Below are 23,501 nucleotides of genomic sequence, written 5' to 3' on the forward strand. Positions count from 1 at the left end.
AGTTTCATTGAATATATGCCTTGCCTGGTTCACCAATTACTTTGCAGACAGAGTTCAGTGTGTCAAATCGGAGGGCATGCTGTCCGGTCCTCTGGCAGTCTCTGTGGGGGTGCCACAGGGTTCAATTCTCGGGCCGACTCTTTTCTCTGTATATATCAATGATGTTTCTCATGCTGCGGGCGATTCCCTGATCCACCTCTACGCAGACGACACCATTCTATATACTTCCGGCCCGTCCTTGGACACTGTGCTATCTAACCTCCAAACGAGCTTCAATGCCATACAGCACTCCTTCCGTGGCCTCCAACTGCTCTTAAACGCTAGTAAAACCAAATGCATGCTTTTCAACCGTTCGCTGCCTGCACCCGCACGCCTGACCAGCATCACCACCCTGGATGGTTCCGACCTTGAATATGTGGACATCTATAAGTACCTAGGTGTCTGGCTAGACTCTAAACTCTCCTTCCAGACCCATATCAAACATCTCCAATCGAAAATCAAATCAAGAGTCGGCTTTCTATTCCGCAACAAAGCCTCCTTCACTCACGCCGCCAAACTTACCCTAGTAAAACTGACTATCCTACCGATCCTCGACTTCGGCGATGTCATCTACAAAATTGCTTCCAACACTCTACTCAGCAAACTGGATGCAGTTTATCACAGTGCCATCCGTTTTGTCACTAAAGCACCTTATACCACCCACCACTGCGATTTGTATGCTCTAATCGGCTGGCCCTCGCTACATATTCGTCGCCAGACCCACTGGCTCCAGCTCATCTACAAGTCCATGCTAGGTAAAGCTCCGCCTTATCTCAGTTCACTGGTTACGATGGCAACACCCATCCGTAGCACGCGCTCCAGCAGGTGTATCTCACTGATCATCCCTAAAGCCAACACCTCATTTGGCCGCCTTTCGTTCCAGTTCTCTGCTGCCTGTGATTGGAACGAATTGCAAAAATCACTGAAGTTGGAGACTTTTATCTCCCTCACCAACTTCAAACATCTGCTATCTGAGCAGCTAACCGATCGCTGCAGCTGTACATAGTCTATTGGTAAATAGCCCACCCATTTTCACCTACCTCATCCCCATACTGTTTTTATTTATTTATTTTTCTGCTCTTTTGCACACCAATATCTCTACCTTTACATAACCATCTGATCATTTATCACTCCAGTGTTAATCTGCATAATTGTAATTATTTGCCTACCTTCTCATGCCTTTTGCACACAATGTATATATAGACTCCCCTTTTTTCTACTGTGTTATTGACTTGTTAATTGTTTACTCCATGTGTAACTCTGTGTTGTCTGTTCACACTGCTATGCCTTATCTTGGCCAGGTCGCAGTTGCAAATGAGAACTTGTTCTCAACTAGCCTACCTGGTTAAATAAAGGTGAAATAAAAAAAAATAAATAAAAAAATATCAAATGTGTTCATAGTTGGAAATCTTGGGAAATTCTGTGATATCCAGTGATATGTCAGTGTATGCTATTGTTGACATGTTATAGGATGCTGTGGGATAAATAATGGCAGGCAATGGGATAATTTCCATATAATTTCCATATATATATATATATATATATATATATATATATATATATATATATATATATATATATATATATATATATATATATATATATATATATATTTCCATTTCCATATAAGTGGATACATAGATTTAGGCTCTTAAATCCTGATCCAGGAAGGCAGGATCCGGAATTACTCAGTCCAGCCTTGTATGGTTACATTTTTATGTGTGGTATACTATTTGGGTATTTGGAATGGCAAAGCGGACAGGTGGTTATCTTAGTCATACAGTGGGTGCCACATGGCGATCTGCTTACGGGGGTTGTCTAGCATCTGCTGCCAGTGTTGGAGGCCAGTATTAGAGGCATGTAAACCCAGCTGACAGCGGCCCAGGGACTCCTGCTCACCAGGACCTGCCTGATTCAACACCTCCAAGTCCAGACTGGATTTAGATAGCAGCTCGCGGGGAACCTCCAGCATCATCATCTCATTCCACACTGGGTTCATCTTGTGCTTGACCCGTCGCGTCTGCTTCTTCTTCAGCTTGGTAGTCTGGTGCTTCAGGGCTAGTTTCACAGACAGGTCTAGGAACAAGGAACAAATCCGTCACTGCAGTGAAATCCACCAACAAAAATATTTTTCATTTTTAGTATACTCTGTCGTCAACCTGTGGCTGAATGGTTGTTCATGGTTGTATGATTTGAAGAGCAGTTGTAGGCATCATACAATATGAGCTGCAATGGGTCATATTAATAAACAGGGTGTACCTATGGAGTCCTTCAGCTTGTCCGACTGTAGTCCTCTAGCCTTCATCACCACTACTCCCAGCCGGTTGGCTGCAGGCAGGTAACTTATGGACAGCAGGAGCTCTCCAGCTGACTGGACATCCTGCTGATTATAGTCAATCACAACAGTTCACTGTGATTAGAACAAGTCACACGAAAACCTTTACTCTGCAAATAATGTCAAAAAACAGCGCAGAAAACTTCAACAGACTTTGGTATACATAGGTTAGAACAAATATCAAAATAAGCCATGTCCATTTATGAATGACAATAAGGTGTGTACACGTGCCTGTTACCTTGACGCCATCATTAATGGACACAAAGGTCTGATTCACTAGTAATCAAATGGACTGGATGAATGGCTGTGTGAGTCACCTCTGTGCCTCAGGAAGATTAGGATTCATTAGGCACAAATCATTATAATCACTGCTATTACGCTTCTGATGCTACTGGTGAATCTCACATTGATCTGAAATCGTGCCACTTTCATAAATGGTCTTCGTGCGTGGGTTAGCGGCATACTGCAATATGCACCAATATGTCACTTTACTAAGTGGAATATCAGAGACTCTTATAACCAGGAAAGAGTCTGTTGTAAAAGTAATATCATTTGAACGTAATGTGTGTGTAGGAGAGGCTTTACAGTCAACACTCCACCTTTTGTCAAACTGTTATCATGCATTAGTGAAAGTGATTGATATCTAGGTTCTTTGGTCTTCCAGTAGTGCACATAAGAAGAAGTGGTTTGTATTATGTCCAAACAGGCCACACAAAAAATAGGGAGCCCACTAATGGGCAAAAAGTCAAGGGTTATGCATTAGTGAATATGCAGCGTAGACGAGGCATAATTTGCTTTTTTAGGGGGTGCTTGAAAATGACATGTTAACTACATCATTTTAACAGCACCAAAGAGCACAGTACAGTTTTACAGCTTGAGCGTCCCTTTATAATCTGCGATCCATGGCAAGTAAACACTTTAAAGTAGCAGCCTGACTTACTCTTGGATTCGCTGTGAGCAATGTATCAAAGGAGTGGTAAGTAATCGATGCAAAGGGAATGGGGTAGTCTTGTTCTTTGAATAGTGTTCTTCTCTGAGTCAATAACTCTATACCACTAAACTCAACAAAAAAATAAATGTCGCTTTTTCAGGACCCTGTCTTTCAAAGACAATTAGTGAAAATCCTAACAACTTCACAGATCTTCATTGTAAAGGGTTTAAACACTGTTTCCCATGCCTGTTCAATGAGCCATAAACAATTCATGAACATGCACCTGTCGTTAAGACACTAACAGCTTACAGACAGTAGGCAATTCAGGTCACAGTTATGAAAACTTAGGACACTAAAGAGGCATTTCTACTGGCTCTGAAAAACACCAAAAGAAAGATGCCCAGGGATCCTGCTCATCTGTGTGAATGTGCCTTAGGCATGCTGCAAGGAGGCATGAGGACTGCAGATGTGGCCAGGGCAATAAATTGCCATGTCTGTACTGTGATGCCTAAGACAGCGCTACAGGGAGACAAGATGGACAGCTGATTGTCCTCGCAGTGGCAGACCACGTGTAACAACACCTGCACAGGATCGGTACATCCGAACAGCACACCTGCGGGACAGGTACAGGATGGCAACAACAACTTCAAGTTGCAGCAGGAATGCACAATCTCTCCATCAGTGCTCAGACTGTCCACAATAGGCTGAGAGAGGCTGGACTGAGGGCTTGTAGGCCTGTTGTAAGGCAGGTCCTCACCAAACATCACTGACAACAACGTCGCCTATGGGCACAAACCCACCGTCGCTGGACCAGACAGGACTGGCAAAAAGTGCTCTTCACTGATGAGTTGCGGTTTTGTTTCACCAGGGGTGATGGTCGGATTCGTGTTTATCGTCGAAGAAATGAGCATTACACCGAGGCCTGTACTCTGGAGTGGGATCTATTTGGAGGTGGAGGGTCTGTCATGGTCTGGGGCGGTGTGTCACAGCATCATCGGACTGAGCTTGTTGTCATTGCAGGCAATCTCAACGCTGTGCGTTACAGGGAAGACATCCTCCTCCCTTATGTGGTACCCTTCCTGTAGACTCATCCTGACATGACACTCCAGCATGACAATGCCACCAGCCATACTGCTCATTCTGTGCGTGATTTCCTGCAAGACAGGAATGTCAGTGTTCTGCCATGGCCAGTGAAGAGCCCGGATCTCAATCCTATTGAGCACGTCTGGGACCTGTTGGATTGGAGGGTGAGGTCTAAGGCCATTCACCACAGAAATGTCTGGGAACTTGCGGGTGGCCACACCAGATACTGACTGTTACTTTTGTGTCCCCTTTGTTCAGGGACACATTATTCAATTTCTGTTTGTCACATGTTTGTGGAACTTGTTCAGTTTATGCCTCAGTGGTGGAATCTCATTATGTTCATACAAATATTGACACGTGCATTTTGCAGAAAATTAACGCTGTTGACAGTGAGAGGACGTTTCTTTTTTTTTTTTTTGACTTCACAACCAAATCAAAGATTTAATGAAAATGTTTGTCTCTCTTTCAGTGGACATCTAATAAATGAAATATCCCCTATCTTTCTTCAGTGGAGTATCATAGTGTGTGATTTCCTGAGGAGCTATAGTCTACTGCTGCGTGTGTCATCCCTGGCTTCTGTCAGCCCCATCTGCTCCTGCGCTCTCTCTATGCAGCTAGGACCATTAAATAAAGAGCTGAGAAACTTCTCACTGTGCTCAATTAGAAAATAATTTATAGCTATTTTTCCGCAGCGGCGTGTATCACTTGCGTCACAACCCACATCATACAAACTCCCGCCTTCCCCTCCCTACATCTCTCAGCCTCCTCCTGTCCTCTGTCTCCTCTATCTGCTCTTCCTTTTCATCTTTTGGCATGACTTATTTATCTCGTGTCATCCTCGTATCTCTCTCCGTCATCTCCCACGCCCTCTCCAGCTCTCCATCATCCCTATTTGTGATTCCTGGCAGGACTTCAGGCTCTCTTGCGCATCCCTGAAGACGAAAAAAAATCCCCAGGGTTTGTGATGACGTAGATTCTGATCTGCTGCCTAGCTCGGAGGCTCACGATGCAGCAGCCAGGAAAGACTGGAGAGCTGGCTGTTTTTTAAAATTAAATCCTTATTTTCACACAGGTGTCCCTGTAGCTGATGTTTTAATTGAAGAACAGCTTGTGGGTGGACAGAATGTGCTGTTTTGACAGAAAAGAGAAACCAGATCAAATTGGGTTTCTTAAAACCCCCTTTTTTTAAAGGCTTTCCAGCCTTTCAAATGGATCAGAAGCTAATAAACTGAAAAGGACTTGCAGTATACATTTTGTCTCTCTGTATGTACTCAATCCTTTCAGAGATTTCAATCAAAACGACCAACAACAATCTCCTTTTCAACTCTATATACAAATCCTCCCCGTGTCACTGAGACTGAGGCGTGAAAGGGATTGCATTTTTCTATAGCAGCTTGAGTAGCTGTCCTTTTTACTAAATCATCTTTAGGTTCCCATAAAGGCGGATGGTTACAACTGTATCTTGAGGAGGCTTAACAGTGCTTGTTACAGGCTAGCCATACTGACAGGCAGACCAAACCTAGCCATTGAGCTAAATTAGTTTGGCCTTGAATAAAAAAATGTATTTTGATCACAGTGCCTAGTATTCAGTGTCACCAGATCTACAGAACAGTTGTCTTGTTTGCGAGCTGGGATGGCTCGAGTCACTATCAGATCACAGAGGGGTAGGGTCTCTCGAAGGATGCCATGGCAACGCCTACTTTTTATAATGAACACCGTCTGACAGCTCAGAGAAGCAGAGGAGAGACAATTAGCACAGGTTCGAGATAGTTAGTGGAAACACACTAAACACACAGTGACGCATCTCACCCCAATTCAGAATCACTCATGATTCCACCCAGTCTTCAAAATAAAATAAACAGTTATAGTACTCCTCATGACTAAAAATTATATATGTGATGGTCTTGAAGAGGAACACAGTCCTACACAATTCAATTGACAAAAAAATATAATAATATTGGAGGGAACAAATCACCCGGTGATTTCGCCTCGTTTTTTGGCTTGCTTACGGCCGTCTGGGAGAGAGGAGAGGAGGAGCTGGGATCCTATGAGAGGTTCATGGGTCTGTTCAAGATGGTCTTCAACCATCCTCCAGAGGGCAGAGAAGGAGGGGAGTGACTTCTCCAGCTCCAATAGGGTGCCCAGACCGCTGCGAAGTACGCCCTCAGATTTCAGACTGTGGCAGCCTCCAGCAGATGGAATGAGCCGGTGAGGACTGCGCGAAAAGAGGTCCAAACGGAGTTGGTGTGTCGGGATGACAACCTATCCTTGAACGCACTCATTGCAATGGCCATCCGTCTGGATAACCTTGCTTGGGAGCGCTGGCACCTCCCCCTCTCCTCGCCCTCCTCCTTTGGCTGTTGTGAGACAGAGCCTGAACCCATGGAGGTAGGGGCCACACACTTCTCCACGGCAGAGCGGTGTCGCCGGAGACAGCTGAGGCTCTGTTCCTATTTTGGCCAGGAGGGGCACCAGCTTCAGTGGTGTACGGTGCGTCCTAACCCGTAGTCCACTATGGCAGAGGGGCAGCCCTGTGATCTTCCATCTCCCAGGGTAGGCTTTGAGTATCCAATCATCACCGTTTCCCGCCAAACCCTTTCTGGTTTCCGTTTCACTGGCTGGCTGTCCCTCATGTGTTGCCTCTACAGCACTAGTGGACTCCGGTGCCGCGGGGAATTTAATCAACCAGGCCCTCGCCTTGTACCCGCTCTCCTCTCCTTTTCCAGTCCAAGCCCTGGATTATCGACCATTGGGATCTGGCACTATCATGCACATCACAGCCCCACTCACCCTCACCGTGGGACCATGCACCAGGAAAGCCTTCCTCATCATCACCTCTCCTGTACACAAAGTCATCCTCGGCCTCCCGTGGCTCCAACGACATAACCCCACCATCTCCTGGTTGAAGATGAATATCACCGCCTGGGGAACAGGATGCAGGAGGACCTGCTTTCCCGTACCCTGTGGTTCCACGTTGGTTGAGAGTTCTGTGAGTGCCCTTAAGCTCATCAATCTGTCCTCCTGTATTGTTGGCCCCTTGTTTTGGGATGTAGACATCCACCAGGCTCTGTAAAGGGAATCCGCTCCGGATACCTGTCCTCCAGAGAGCATATACGTCCCCACGGGGGTAAGAGATCGGCTGTTGACCTGGGCACACACATCCCTCGCCGCTGGGCACCCAGGTATCACCTGCACCATCCAATCCCTCTCCGATAAGTACTGGTACCTTGGCACAGGACGTTGCCCCCTATGTCAACTCCTGCTCTGTATGTGCACAAACCAAATCTCGCCGGCACGCTCCAGCAGGGCAACTACTTCCCCTTCCCGTGCCTCAGCGGCCTTGGTCCCATCTGTCCATAGACTTTGTTAATGATCTCCCCCCATTTCTGATGGTTTCACCACTGTTATGGTTGTTGCTCCCCCTCTCCAGCACTGCTCCCCATCATTACGCACACTTGCTTCCCATCATTACGTACACCTGGACTTCATCATCACCTTGAGTACCTTCGCTTTATTTAGCCCTCAGTAGCCTCAGTCATCGGGCAGTATTGGTTTGTTTTGATTCATGTTCTGTACGCTTCTCGTGTTTTACTTATCTTCATCATTATTAAACTCACCTTCTGCACCTGCTTCCTGACTCCCGGCATATACGTGACACTCCTTAAGAAATGCCGGCGGCTATGACAGAAAACAAATTAGAGTTGGCTTGGGGGTGTGGTTTGACGTGGGTGTATCTTAAGTGTGTCCTTGCCAGCACCAAGAAACCCATCTGTCAGAAGCTTGCCCGCAGCTGTCCCCCCCCCACTCAATCGCAACAAACCTCCTAGAGGGCGAGTTCAACAACTACAGATGTATGAGGAAATGCAGGAGGAAACTTTGAATAGGTCAGTAGCCTACAGAGTAATATGAGAAGAATGCAATTGCTATTGCATTCTTGTAGACATTTTAAAATAAGTGTTTTGATAACTTTTAAATGTAGTAGCAGGTCTTCTGTTCAGAAGAGAGATGATAGCTGGGAGGTCATTGCAGAAAGAGTGATTGTGATATAGAGAGATGATTGCTGAGAGAGGAGGCTGATGGCTCAGGGTTATTTACAGTGTTAGTTGTAGCTGGGAGCAGTTGGTATGTACTGTGTTAGTTTGTTGCTCAGTCAGAGCATATTTGATGTCCTGTGTTTCTCAGTTTGTGAAATTGTTTAATATTCTGTTTCATTTGTTCCCAGGGTGGAAGGGGAAGGCACCTAGGGAGTGTTTAGGCAAGAGGCCCGCGGGCATACATACTGTATCCCCGTAGTATATTCACTGTCTAGGTAAGACCTGGGCGGACCACACCCTGTATTTTGGTTAGGGCACCAGGTGGTGCTAAATTAGGTAAGTAGTGGTTAGGCAGGTAAGATAGGAGAGGGGGCTCTGATATTTACTTTCTTTGCTTTGGTTCCGTCCAGCCCCTTTTCCCCATATTACCGTGTGAAGGAATAAATTCCTAGTAAGTGGTAAATTCTGCCTTTTTGTCATCCTTACTCGCACCTACAGTCCATACCTCTTTCACTTCACGGGGAGTTGAGTTGTAGCAGGGTGTTGCATTCCCTCTTCACAGAGGCGTGTGTAACATATGAACATTTGAACATCTTGGCCATGTTCTTTTATAATCTCCGTCTGGCACAGCCAGAAAAGAGGACTGGCCACCCCTCATAGCCTGGTTACCTCTCTAGGTTTCTTAAGTTCTGGCCTTTCTAGGGAGTTTTGTGATTTGATATCGATGCCACAAGGATTTTTTTTTTTTTTAGAGTCAGTCACTCTTTAACTTTGCAGCCAATGCCATCTACTATGTATCAATGGTAAGAACAGGGTAGTCTACCTGTTTTGGTGGTTGAAGGTCGACCCAGCAGTCTGCGTTGGACATCATGCCCACATCAACCAGCTTGAACCTCATAACGCCGAGGTTGGTGTTCTGGGAGAAGCGGTCACAACTGTGCAGGGAGAGAGCCACTTCGCCCTCCACCTCATACCCTCCTGGCAGGGAGAACACCAATCCTTCCTCCCAGCGGGTGTGGCTGGTCAGGCGCCGCGACGAGGTCTGGGCCTCCCTCTGTCCTGCTGCAAAGGTCAGGACTCCGGCCACATAGCCCTCACAGCCCGACCCCACACACAAATGCTCCGCTACAGAGAAAGACGGAGAGGGGAGGCAACAGAGAGAGGGGAGCAAACCTTGAGAATAGCTGTCTATTGATGTAGTTTTAATTACATTTTTACATTTGAGTAATTTAGCAGATGATCTTATCCAGAGAGACTTACAGTTAGTGCATTCATCTTAAGATACACTAGCTAGGTGGGACAACCACATGTCATAGTAAGTACATTTTTCCTCAGTAAAGTAGCTATTAGCAAAGTCAGTGCTAGTAAGGGGAGGAGTAAAGTGTGTTTTTCATAAAAGGCATTCTTGAAAGGGGGGGATTATTTAAAATAGAGGTAGGGTTTCAAATGTTTTCGGAAGATGGGCAGGGACTCCACTGCCCTAGCTTCTTCCACCATTGGGGTGCCAGGACAGAGAAGTGCTTTAGGGGTGGGAGGGCTAAGAGACCAGAGGTGACACGACAAAGTATTCGGGTTGGGGTGTAGGGTTTGAGCATAGCTTGAAGGTAGGTACTGCTCTGTAGGCAAATACCATGGTCTTGTAGTGGATGCAGGCTTCAACTCGAAGCTAGTGGAAGAGAGATTCTCATTAGCTGTTCCCAATTCCCTATTTCTGAAATAAGCATATATGACAAAGTCTGCCAAATCTTATGTAGAATACACTGATGCTAGAACTGTATAGGATATGTATTAATAAGGAGAGTATGTGTATGCCAGGCAGGACTCACAGACAGCTGGCCTGCAAAGAAGAGGGCACGACAAAACCTGTTCCCCCCTCAGGAGACTGAAAAGATTTGGCATGGGTCCTAAGATCCTCAAAAGGTTCTACAGCTGCACCATCGAGAGCATGGTTGCATCCCTGCCTCGTATGGCAACTGCTCGGCGTCCGACCTCCAGTCATTACAGAGGGTAGCGTGAACGGCTCAGTACATCACTGGGGCCAAGCTTCCTGCCACCCAGGACCTCTATACCAGGCGTTGTCAGAGGAAGGCCCTAAAAATTGTCAAAGACTCCTGCCACTCTAGTCAGAGACCGTTCTCTCTGCTACCACACGGTACAGGAGTGCCAAGTCTAGGTCCCAGAAGCTTCTAAACGGTTTCTACCCCCAAGCCATAAGACTCCTGAACTTCTAATCAAATGGATACCCACACTATTTGCATTGCCCCCCCCCCCCTCCTCTTTTACACTGCTGCTACTCTCTGTTGTTATCATCTAGGCATAGTCACTTTAATAACTCTACCTACATGTACATATTACCTCAACTAACCAGTGCCCCCACAAATTGACTCTGTACCGTTACCCCCCTGTATATAGTCTCGCTATTGTTATTTTACTGCTGCTCTTTAATTACTTGTTACTTTTATTTCTAATTCTTATCTGTATTTTTTTTAACTGCATTGTTGGTTAGGGGCTCATAAGTCATTGTTGGTTAGGGGCTCATAAGTAAGCATTTCACTGTAAGGTATACAGCCGTGGCCAAAGGTTTTGAGAATGACACAAATATATTTTTTTATAAAGTCTGCTGCCTCAGTTTGTATGATGGCAATTTGCATATACTCCAGAATGTTATGAAGAGTGATCAGATTAATTACAATTAATTGCAAAGTCCCCCTTTGCCATGCAAATTAAATGAATCCCCAAAAAACATTTCCTGTGCATTTCAGCCCTGCCACAAAAGGACCAGCTGACATCATGTCAGTGATTCTCTCGTTAACACAAGTGTGAGTGTTGACGAGGACAAGGCTGGAGATCACTCTGTCATGCTGATTGAGTTTGAATAACAGACTGAAAGCTTCAAAAGGTGGGTGGTGCTTGGAATCATTGTTCTTCCTCTGTCATCCATGGTTACCTGCAAGGAAACACGTGCCGTCATCATTGCTTTGCACAAAAAGGGCTTCACAGGCAAGGATATTGCTCCCAGTATGATTGCACCTAAATCAACCATTTATCGGATCATCAAGAACTTCAAGGAGAACGGTTCAATTGTTGTGAAGAAGGCTTTAGGGTGCACAAGAAAGTCCAGCAAGCGCCAGAACCATCTCCTAAAGTTGATTCAGCTATGGGAATCGGGGCACCACCAGTATAGAGCTTGCTCAGGAATGGCAGCAGGCAGGTGTGAGTGCATCTGCACGCACAGTGAGGCAAAGACGTTTGGAGATGGCCTGGTGTCAAGAAGGGCAGCAAAGAAGCCACTTCTTTCCAGGAAAACCATCAGGGACAGACTGATATTCTGCAAAAGGTACAGGGGTTGGACTGCTGAGGACTGGAGTAAAGTAAATTTCTCTGATGAATCCCCTATCCGATTGTTTGAGGCATCCGTAAAAAAGCTTGTCCGGAGAAGACATGGTGAGCGCTACCATCAGTCCTGTGTCATGCCAACAGTAAAGCATCCTGAGACCATTCATGTGTGGGGTTGCTTCTCAGCCAAGGGAGTGGTCTCACTCACAATATTGCCTAAGAACACAGCCATGAATAAAGAATGGTACCAACACATCCTCCAAGAGCAACTTCTCCCAACCATCCAGGAACTGTTTGGTGACGAACAATGCCTTTTCCAGCATGATGGAGCACCTTGCTATAAGGCAAAAGTGATAACTAAGTGGCTCGGGGAACAAAACATCGATATTTTGGGTCCATGGCCAGGAAACTCCCCAGACCTTAATCCTATTGAGAACTTGTGGTCAATCCTCAAAGCGGGTGGACAAACAAAAATATATAAAGACACTGAGGCAGCAGACTTTGTGAAAATGAATATTTGTGTCATTCTCAAAACTTTAGGCCATGACTGTACACCTGTTGTATGCGGCGCATATGACTTATAAAATGTGATTTGATTTGAACCTGTGCCCTTCGTTAGCATATCACAACAAGCGTATGATGCTGGTGTGAACAGAGTGACATCTTGCAACACTACCCCCACCACCAACTAACACCCACCCACCCGCAAGGCAAAGTAGATTCATTGCTGACCTTTTCATTGGGCGGCGCATCAGCATCTACAGTCGATAAGCGTCCACATACGGGGACCAGCCAACAGAGTGCCAACGCAAAGGCGTCCGAGCTACTCAACCCCTTATCAAATTACCCACAGTCTTATGAAGAGGGGAGACCGGAGGATTGCTTTGTCTCATCACAAATTAAATACATTATTTTGTAGATGGAGGACATAAAAGAAGCAAGGCAGAATATTGAAATAGATGAAGCCAGTGTGGTAGTGTTTGTGCGTCATCACTTTGCCACTTTATTGGCTTCGGGAATATTGCTCCACAAGACACGATGCACTGAGGGGATTGGGTTGTGAGGTCTCCATTTACAATTTCCTGTCACACCCTGATCTGTTTCACCTGTCTTAGTGCTTGTCTCCACCTCCCTCCAGGTGTCGCCCATCTTCCCCATTATCCCCAGTGTATTTATACCGGTGTACTCTGTTTGTCTGTTGCCAGTTCGTCTTGTTTCGTCAAGCCTACCAGCGGTTTTCCCGTGCTCCTAGCTTGCTCTAGTTCCCGTTTCCGACTATTCTGCCTGCCCTGACACTGCCTGCCGTTCTCTACCTTGTCACACCACCCTGGACTACTGACCCCTACCTGCCCTGACCCTGCCTGCCCTCCTCTACCTTTTGGACTCTGCTCTGGATTACTGACCTCTGCCTGCCCTTGACCTGTCGTTTGCCTGCCCCCGTTTCTGTAATAAACTTTTGTTACTTCGAAACTGTCTGCATCTGGGTCTTCTCTTGAGCCTTGACAATTTCCATATATTTGTTACTCTTGATTGACTGTTGCCTCACATTGATTTATTATATTTGCAGACAACTGCCAATTCGTTATTCCCCTCATTTTGTTTTCATTTGCAGAAGACTTCTGCTTGTTTACCTCTTTCAATAATGTTAATAAATTAGGTTTGACAAAGAAATGCACTGTCATGGAAGTACTTAAATAAACTTAGCAAAAAAATAAATGTCCCTTTTTCAGGACCCTGTCTTTCAAAGATAATTAGTAAATATCCAAATGACTTCACAGATCTTCATTGTAAAGGGTTTAAACACTGTTTCCCATGCTTGTTCAATGAACCATGAACAATTAATGAACATGCACCTGTGGAACGGTCGCTAAGACACTAACAGCTTACAGACGGTAGGAAATTAAGGTCACGGTTATGAAAACTAAGGACACTAAAGAGGTATTTCTACTGACTCTAAAAACCACCAAAAGAAAGATAGGCATGCTGCAAGGAGGCATGAGGACTGCAGATGTGGCCAGGCAATAAATTGCAATGTCCGTACTGTGAGACGCCTAAGACAGTGCTACAGGACGGACAGCTGATCATCCTCGCAGTGGCAGACCACGTGTAACAACACCTGCACAGGATCGGTACATCCGAACAGCACACCTGCGGGTCAGGTACAGGATGGCAACAACAACTGCCCGAGTTACACCAGGAACGCACAATCCCTCCATCAGTGCTCAGACTGTCCACAATAGGCTGAGAGAGGCTGGACTGAGGGCTTGTAAACTTGTTGTAAGGCAGGTCCTCACCAAACATCACTGACAACAACGTCGCCTATTGGTACAAACCCACCATTGCTGGACCAGACAGGACTGGTAAAAGGTGCTTTTCACTGATGAGTCGCGGTTTTGTCTCACCATGGGTGATGGTCGGATTTGTGTTTATCGTTGAAGGAATGAGTGTTACACCGAGGCCTGTACTCTGGAGCGGGATCTATTTGGAGGTGGAGGGTCTGTCATGGTCTGGGGCGCTGTGTCACAGCATCATCGGACTGAGCTTGTTGTCATTGCAGGCAATCTCAACGCTGTGCGTTACAGGGAAGACATCCTCCTCCCTCATGTGGTACCCTTCCTGCAAGCTCATCCTGACCAGCCATACTGCTCATTCTGTGTGTGATTTCCTGCAAGACAGGAATGTCAGTGTTCTGCCATGGCCAGCGAAGAGCCCGGATCTCAATCCCATTGAGCACGTCTGGGACCTGTTAGATCGGAGGGTGAGGGCTAGGCCATTCTCCACAGAAATATCTGGGCACTTGCAGGTGCCTTGGTGGAAGAGTGGGGTAACATCTCACAGCAAGAACTGGCAAATCTGGTGCAGTCCACGAGGAGGAGATGCACTGCAGTACTTGATGCAGCTGGTTTTCACTTGTTCAGTTTATGTCTCAGTTGTTGAATCTTGTTGTGTAAATATTTGTATGAACATATGTTAAGTTTGATGAAAATAAATGCAGTTGACAGTGAGAGGACGTTTCTTTTTTTGCTGAGTTTATGTTTAATAGGTGAACTAGGGTCAACATCATGTTTAGTGATACCTCACCCTTCATAGTTTGGCCCTGTCCGGGGGTGTCCTCGGATGGGGCCACAGTGTCTCCTGACCCCTCCTGTCTCAGCCTCCAGTATTTATGCTGCAGTAGTTTATGTGTCAGGGGGCTAGGGTCAGTTTGTTATATCTGGAGTACTTCTCCTATCCAATTCGGTGTCCTGTGTGAATTTAAGTGTGCTCTCTCTCATTCTCTCTTTCTCTCTCTCGGAGGACCTGAGCCCTAGGACCATGCCTCAGGACTACCTGACATGATGACTCCTTGCTGTCCCCAGTCCACCTGGCTGTGCTGCTGCTCCAGTTTCAAATGTTCTGCCTTATTATTATTGGACCATGCTGGTCATTTATGAACATTTGAACATCTTGGCCATGTTCTGTTATAATCTCCACCCGGCACAGCCAGAAGAGGACTGGCCACCCCACATAGCCTGGTTCCTCTCTAGGTTTCTTCCTAGATTTTGGCCTTTCTAGGGAGTTTTTCCTAGCCACCGTGCTTCTACACCTGCATTGCTTGCTGTCTGGGGTTTTAGGCTGGGTTTCTGTACAGCACTTTGAGATATCAGCTGATGTACGAAGGGCTATATAAATAAATTTGATTTGATTTGATAATTTACATGAAGTGGACATAGTGGCAGATGATACTGTTGAGATCGTTGCCTTACCTTCTATCACGGTGATGTGTAGCTCGTTCTGGTCAGTATAATAGGTGAGAGAGAAATGCAGCTTAGGGTGGAAGATGGAGCTGCTTGTTGTCATCCCATTGGGAAGATCCCTGGCACAGGGGGTTTCGTCCTTTGAGTCTGGGAAAAGAGGCTGCGTTAGGACTGGGAAATTCTACGGTTACAGGTTTGCATTGAGACTCCAAGCAAAAACCATTGATTTCAAAGTTTTACAAACCATACAACTCCCTCCGCGAGGACTACTTTTAACAATTAACACTGAAGATTTTACAAAAACACATTTACTGGAAGAAATATGCAGATGCAAAGTTTGGAAACAGAATTTTGGTAAAATATCCAGTTTTTTTTATGTGTCCATGTTTTCCCAAAAACTCTTAAATATGTGCTCTGAATTAAGATTTAACGGTGTCTGCAGAAATAATGAAAGCTATGACATGACACATTGACTTTGAAAAAATATATTTTGGTCATTGAACTACAGCAAGTGAAGTTGTGCATTTACACCCGGTAACGGAATTTATTCATGGGTCTTTGATCTGTACTACACAGGAATGCATAATTATGGATATGAATGTCATTCTCTTCATGGTGACGTATCCTAAATAGGAATACAAAGGTAGAAATATGCAATATACTCCTTTGCATATTTGGGTATTATTCTATACAATGGCTATTATTTTAATGAGCTCTGCCCCCAAACAAGACCAAATTTGGTTGGTCCAGACCAGACCAAATCTGAACCAATCGTAGACGACTATGCTTCACAAGTTTTGACATCGAAGTACAGCACAGTAGAGTGCAGTAGAGTTCAGTACAGCACAGCACAACACAGTAGAGTTCAGTACAGTACAGTACAGTAGAGTAGAGTTCAGTACAGTACATTAGTGTACTCAACTCCAGTGTGCTCTACTGTGTACTGTACTGAACTCTAGCCCAGTACTGTACTGAACTATACTCTATTTTTCCTTGCTGTACTGTACTCTACTGTAATGTACTTTGCTGTCCAAACTTGTGAACCCAACTGTGGTTTGTGACTACTATGATTTCCCATTTTAGCCAATTCAATTGCAGAAATTCTCTTTCCACTTTTTTGGAAATTCCATTACCGATTTGGTAACGGAATTTCGAGTTTTAATCACTTAATAATTCATAAACAAAATTGGTATCAGTAAAAACACTTTAACTAATTGATAGGTCTACCTTTACTTGTTCCTTCTGTGAACTTTCATTATCCTCATTATCCTCCCTCATGAGGGAAAGAAACTAGAAAATATCTTAAAGATATGTGAGTTTTTGGTCATGTAATTTCAAGGCTCAAGGAAGTTTTTCTTAAACTTACAGAAGGAAGAAAGATTTCTCCAAAACTAAACATAACTGTTGGTATTAGTTGGTAGGGGTCTATACTTCAACATTATTGTGTTTTGATGTATTTCTGATACATTTTTAGACTATTTCTGTTAGATGTTTTCTAAGAGAAGAAATCAAAGCCTTTGCTTATTCCAAATTGTTAGGAAGGAAAATGTTTGAAAAATGTATATACACCTTAATTTCTCAAAAATATAGACTCTTAGCTTTCATTTGACACCCAATGTGATATGCTCATATGAACCTAAAATGTTGGTGCCCATGGGTCCTTATATATGGAAATGGCTGGCTGTTTTTCTTCCTAGGGACATCGAATGGTAAATGTGTGCATCAACTAAACCATGAAAATCAGTGTATCTTACATTTATTTTAATTTTTTTAGAAACAATTATTTGAGAAATAATTAATAGGGGGGAGATCAAACTCTTTTAAATAGTTATAGGCCAATCTCAAAGCTGTCACCCCTGGTGAAAATACTTGAAACCCTTGTGAGTGAACAGCTAAAAGAGTTTTTATTTACTAACTCTATTTTATTACAGCAGCCATGAAGGTTTTAAATTATATCACTGAAGCCCTTGACAAAAAACAGCACTGTGTCTCACTTTTTATTGATCTCTCTAAGGCTTTTGATACAGTTGATCATGCTATACTAAGGCAGAGATTGTCGAGTGTAGGTATTTCAGAGCATGTAGTTGCATGGTTTGCTAACTCTCTGTCTGATATAACTCAGTGCACTTAATTTGATGGGCTTATGTCTGTTAAATTGTCTGTTTTTAATGGTGTGCCCCAAGGCTCTGTACTTCGTCCTCTCTTATTCACTATTTATATAAATGATTTAGACAAAAATGTCCAAAATGAGCAACTTCATTTTTATGCTGATGATACTGTTATTTACTGTTGTGCCTTGTCTCTTACAAAAGCTTTCCAGAACTTGCAAACTGCTTTTTATACTGTTCAACATACCTTGTGTCAATTGAAGCTTATCCTCAATAGTGACAAAACTAAACTAATGGTGTTTTCTAAAGCAAGAAATAGACCTCTGAACCTTTCAACTATTACTACCTGTCAGGGCAAGGAGATTGAGGTTGTAACCTCATATAAATATCTTGGAATTTTAATTGATGACGGCCTCTCTTTTAAATTGCATATTCAACATCTTACAAAAAAATGTAATCTTAAATTGGGATTTTATTTTAGGAATAAGGCCTGTTTTTCTTTTGAAGCCAGAAGGAGGCTAGTATCAGCTACATTTATGCCTTTACTAGACTATGGGGATATTTTATATATGAATGCTTCCGCTCAGGGTTTGAGATCAATTGACACCCTTTACCATGGCACTTTGAGATTTATTTTAAACTGCAAAACCCTAACGCACCAACGCACTTTGTATACCAGGGTTGGCTGGCCTTCTCTAGTCACTCATAGGCTCAGGCACTGGTATACTTTTATTTACAAAGCCATTTTGGGTTAACTACCTTTTTATTTGGGCATTTTTATTGTTTAGAAATGTGCTGGGTACTCTCTTCGTTCGCTGGACTTTATCCTGATAACTGTTCCAAATGTCCGAACTGAATTTGGTAAAAGGGCTTTTATGTACTCTGCGCCATCGTCTTCGAACGCCTTACAAAATACCTTTAAACTGGAAGAACTTGTCCCGATTGGTATTTTTAAATCACTGATTAATGATCTTGAGGCTGATTCCCTGACCTTTCAATGTTTTTAATTTGCTGTTTTTGATTTTGCTATACTCTTGTGAATTCTATGTTTTTTACTAGAATACTTGTAGTTGTTCATGTTGTTTGTCTGTCATTTTTGTAATGACTTGGTGCTGCCTATCTTGGCCAGGACGCTCTTGAAAAATATATTTTAAATCTCAATGAGCCCTTCCTGGTTAAATAAAGGTTAAAGGAAAAAAGAAAGCACCAAGAATAGCAGTATGAGGCTTTTAGCCCTGTGGGACCAGTCCTATCCATCATGCATTAGGTTCCATTGACTGGACACATCAATAACACTGAGTGGATGAGTGTAGGGACTATGGAGGGAAGGAGGAAGAGCGGGGCAAAGCCTTTGATCACAATGCTCTGGCAGGAGGAGAGGTGCGTTAAGTAACACAAACAATTATCTAGACTGAGTGAGTGGTAACTCTAATAGTAGGAAGTGATTAATTACAGTAATTACCAACTAAATGTGTTTCTGCCAATAATTGTTTTTCCGATTTACAGCGAAAAAGTGGATGCAATCCAAAAATCCATTTAAATGTACAATTTCACCTGAAAAATGTTTAATCTAAATAACTGAAGAGTATTACACATTGTATAACATGATGAAGGCATAGTAGCTATGAAAAGAACAGTAAATTATAAAGGTATTTCTTTTGTTCAATTCAGGGTGTTTGTTATTGGTTGGGGTTTACCTTGTCTGAGGATCGTGAACGTGTCAGAGCTGTCCGTTGCTTGGTTACCAGCATCAGGCTCAGTCGAGGGTCCCTCGGGAGAGGGTTCGCCCCCCTTCTCTGAAGCATGATCAGGGTAGCTGATGACCTCAGATGAGGTCACAGACGGTTTGGGCTTGTATATTTTGGGAAATTTCAACAATGTCCTTGGTTGGATGGGCTCTGTGGATTTTTCCACACTGAACTAGAGGAGGAGGAAGAGTTGGTTAAAGACAGGCTCATAAAACTGTACTATGATACAATGTGTGGTGAGAAATCACAGATAGTTTGTAGACTGCTTTCATGAAGATTTAGTGTTGGTCGTGCAGTTCAAAGACAGCATGCCTGCTATATGCAACCAATCCCAGAGGGGTTCATTACGGCCATAACAGTCCATTATCACTGCAGTCTGGCAATTCAAAGGAAAACATGGAACACCAATTTACAGTGAATGCACCTCTCTGGCAGTCAGCTAAGTGTGGGCCATTCAGATGGGTGAGTTATGGTTATACTGATAAGAATTTCCATCCATTCTCCTGGGCTTGCACCATTACTCTCCCAAATCAAACTCTAAAACTGGTAACTGGTAGCCATTATATTAAAGTATAGAACTTTATTCATGCTTGTGGAATAAATTGCACATTGTTAAGTTACATTCCATAATGGGATATAAACATTTCAGAGGAGGACTAAAGAGTAAGGTTGTTATCTCTCCAACCAGCAAGTGTTCTTTCACCTCCTTAGCAACACAATTAAAGTACTGCAAAAAGCAAGCTGACTGGAACATGGTGTACCCCTGGAGCATGCATCATGTGTGAGGGCTTGTGCAAGCTGAGGAAAGGAAGACTGTGTGCAGCCTGGTCTCATAGACCAGACTTAACATAGTAAATGTAAATCTGGTATGATATATTACATTTGGTATGGTTACATAAGACAGAAGGTTAGGAGTTAGGTTAAAGGGTTAACGCAAACGGCACAGACAACTTTAACATTTTAGCTAATTAGCAACTACTTAGCATGTTAGCTTAACCTTAACCCTTTAACCTAACTCCTAGCCCTAACCTTAACTCTAACAATCCTTTAACTTAACTCCTATCCCTAACCCCTAGCCTAGCTATTGTTAGCCACCTAGCTAACATTAGCATTAGCCACCTTGCTAACGTTAGCCACAACAAATTAGAATTCGTAACATATCATTACAAATTGGTAAAATATTGTACGAATTGCAAATCATAATATTTCATAAGAATTGTCATTCGTAACATATCATACAAAATGGATGATGGACATCCACAAATGAATAAATACCAAACAAAACTTAACATATCATACTAATTGGAGTGTCCCGGATTTACATTTACTATATAAGGTCTACCCCTGAGTCCAGGTTGTAGCGTGAGCTGCACGGGTACCCTGCTCCTCCCTCCTCCCCAAATTACACTGACACAGATGTGCAGGGAACCTATGCATTCATTATTAGGCTAGTTCTAGCAGTTTTTTCCCGCTCATCATCTCGTCACAAACTCATCGGATGGGTATCTGCTTCTAACACCATTATTTAGCCATCTTCAAATGAGACACATATGCAAGAACACTACACAGCCCAAAAGGAAATAGGAATTTCAATTAAACACACTGTAGTTCTTCAAAGTGGTTGCTGAGGTGTTATGTCTGCTTCAAAACTGTGGAATCTCACTCCATGACTAATCAGTCAAGGTCAAATGTGGACATACGTGCGACACCTTTTCTTTGGCTCAGAGAGAGGACGGGTGGGTTCACTCTAAAGGGGACTGCAACGACAGTCAACCTTTCCCACAGAAAGGACACGGTTTGTGAGCAGAACTTTGATACAATGCCACAAGCCGAGTCACAGATTAAGACTCCTGCAGCCCATTGGAACATGAATACAGTGCTCTACTAACTCTGTACTCCAGTGCCCATAACAGTAAAAAGACTACAACAAATGATCATCAGAGGAGCCAAATGGAGGGTTCTATCTTACCGCAGTCCATTATTGTAATGTAAGCCCTATCTGATGTTTTTTAACTGCTGCATTTCCTGTGTTACAATCTATATATCAGTTAAGGGTGATATCAAAGGTTGTCATAAGCAGATATGGCAAATCGTCTTCGCCCACTAACTTCCCTGTTCAAAAATCTAAAGACTAGTTGTTATATTAGTGTATTAACCAACTGCAATTAGCTATATTATTTACCAGGATGTCATGCCACTCAGAGTAACTGTAGTTACTCAAATCAAACATACAGGACAAAGCTTTCTGCACTACAATTATAGATCACCTATGAGATAGCTCTACACATGATATGACATTTAGTCAATGGTATCACTCAATAACCATGGCATTCACTCCAGTCCCACGTCACATAAACCTAGTCACACAGATTCACCAAGTCACCTGCGGTGTTGGTAATTACCCTCCCAGGAAAGTAAGTTCTCTAATATCTGAGTTCATGTGCAAGTACTGTAGTAGGGCAGCTCACCTGCTCTGAGGAGTGCAGAACACTGGGTTTAGCCTTCTCTGGGTCTGCATCTTCACCACTTTCCAGCTTGCCTTTCTTACAGGACCTGCAGATCAGTGAGAGCCCACAGAGAGTGAGGATGCCTGACGCAGTGCCCAGCGTGGCACCAAGGACAGCAGCTGTGGTGAAAATCATGCTGGTCAACAAGGGCAACACAGGAAAAAATAAAGAGGAAGAAGAAAGGAAGCTAAATATGTCCAAGTTACTCTTCAGGCAGCATTACAAATAAAGATGCGGAGATGCTGATTGGTTAGTCTGTAGCAAATGTCCCACAAAAATAGGACGATTTTTCAGGAGACAGGCTGCACTTCATTCGGGTCCCAGCAGTTGGTTGCAAGCACTTTCAGTATGCAGTTCCCTCATCCAGAGACAGAGGGATAATGTTCCTGTCTGCAGAAGAGAACAGCATGAGAGAGAGGAAGCCTGCCTTGTCTACTTGCATATATTCAGTGAGAGGAGGGGTGAGAAAAGACAAAGGGAGAGAAAGGAGTGGGAGGGTAGAGGCTGGCTGGCTGCTAGCTGGTTAGGACAGAATATGTATGTTTCATTGATGCTTCCCTTCTCTGTCTCTTTTTGCTCTTTAGCTCTATGTTCCTTTCTCTTCCTTCCTTCTCTTCCTCACTACCACTTTCCTGTTGCCCTCAGACCCATCCATGTCTGGCATCTGAATGACGTCAGAGGTAAAAATCCTACTCCCCAGAATAACCTTTTTTTTACACACCAACAGAAAGTTTAAAAAAAATAGGCTGATCTCATTCTCCTTCTCTCAACGCACTATCCCCATTATGCTGTTCAGCCAGGAGAATGTGCACCACCACAATATTGCTGTTAATTCCTCATGGTTAAGCAAAGGATACCTCTCTGAATTAAACATCTCTCTGAATCTGAAATTGCTAGAGTAAGAAGACATTTCATTTAGCCACATGAACAGTCAAAAACAAATCTATTCTCGCTGAGAGGGAAAATCTCCCATCAAATTCTATATTTGGTCCCCCAACTTTTGCATTAATATGCAGTTTCCATGGAAACAACATAACCCACACTCCAAACAGACCCTCAAAATCTGTGAACATCTTGGGGCAAAGCACTGTTCTTAGCACTGCCGTAACCAAAAGTATAGTACTTGAACATGACAAATAAAAAGGCTCCATGGCTCATTACTAACAACAGTAGCTGACTGCAAGTAGTTTCACTTTGAAAGCTCTTCTGGAAACATGCTGTATAATGAAAGCCATCATCATAGCTGTCTGGATAACTTAATAACACTTCAGTCTTCTTTTACATTCCATCCCCATGTCTAGATTAATCACATCCTGAAATGTCCCCCAGGGCACTGGCCATCTCTCCAAACTGTGTGATGATGTATGATGCCTCAGTTTGGTTTTCCTGACCGCTTTCATTCAGAAGGCAATACTGGTTCATAAATCTGTTTTTTAACACAGCTTATCTATACATTTTAAACAAAAAAAATAGCATTCTATAGGTATACATGTACCCAGCAATCTACGTCCAATGTTACACCCGCAGGAGGCCTTTTGCCTTTTGGTCGGCCGTCATTGTATATAAGAATTAGTTCTTAACTGACCTAGCTAAATAAAGGTTAAATAAATAAATACAATATTATCATTTCAGACAGTGAGGGA

At 43.6% G+C, this 23,501-nt stretch overlaps 1 protein-coding gene across 1 annotated transcript; it reads right to left on the reverse strand.

Annotated features, from left to right (window-relative positions):
- Nucleotides 1–1,695: 1,695 nt before the first annotated feature.
- On the reverse strand, nucleotides 1,696–22,217 carry LOC139411333 (synaptotagmin XIII). Its single transcript, XM_071157580.1, has 6 exons — nucleotides 21,820–22,217; nucleotides 19,301–19,523; nucleotides 15,505–15,642; nucleotides 9,246–9,547; nucleotides 2,299–2,422; nucleotides 1,696–2,115 (listed from the first exon to the last, which is right to left on the reverse strand). The coding sequence occupies exons 1-6, from the start codon at nucleotides 21,991–21,993 to the stop codon at nucleotides 1,811–1,813; spliced, it is 1,266 nt and encodes a 421-aa protein (XP_071013681.1). The 5' UTR covers nucleotides 21,994–22,217; the 3' UTR covers nucleotides 1,696–1,810.
- Between the last annotated feature and the right edge of the window lie 1,284 nt (nucleotides 22,218–23,501).

Source organism: Oncorhynchus clarkii, chromosome 6 (genome assembly GCF_045791955.1).
Source record: "Oncorhynchus clarkii lewisi isolate Uvic-CL-2024 chromosome 6, UVic_Ocla_1.0, whole genome shotgun sequence".
NCBI lineage: Eukaryota > Metazoa > Chordata > Actinopteri > Salmoniformes > Salmonidae > Oncorhynchus > Oncorhynchus clarkii.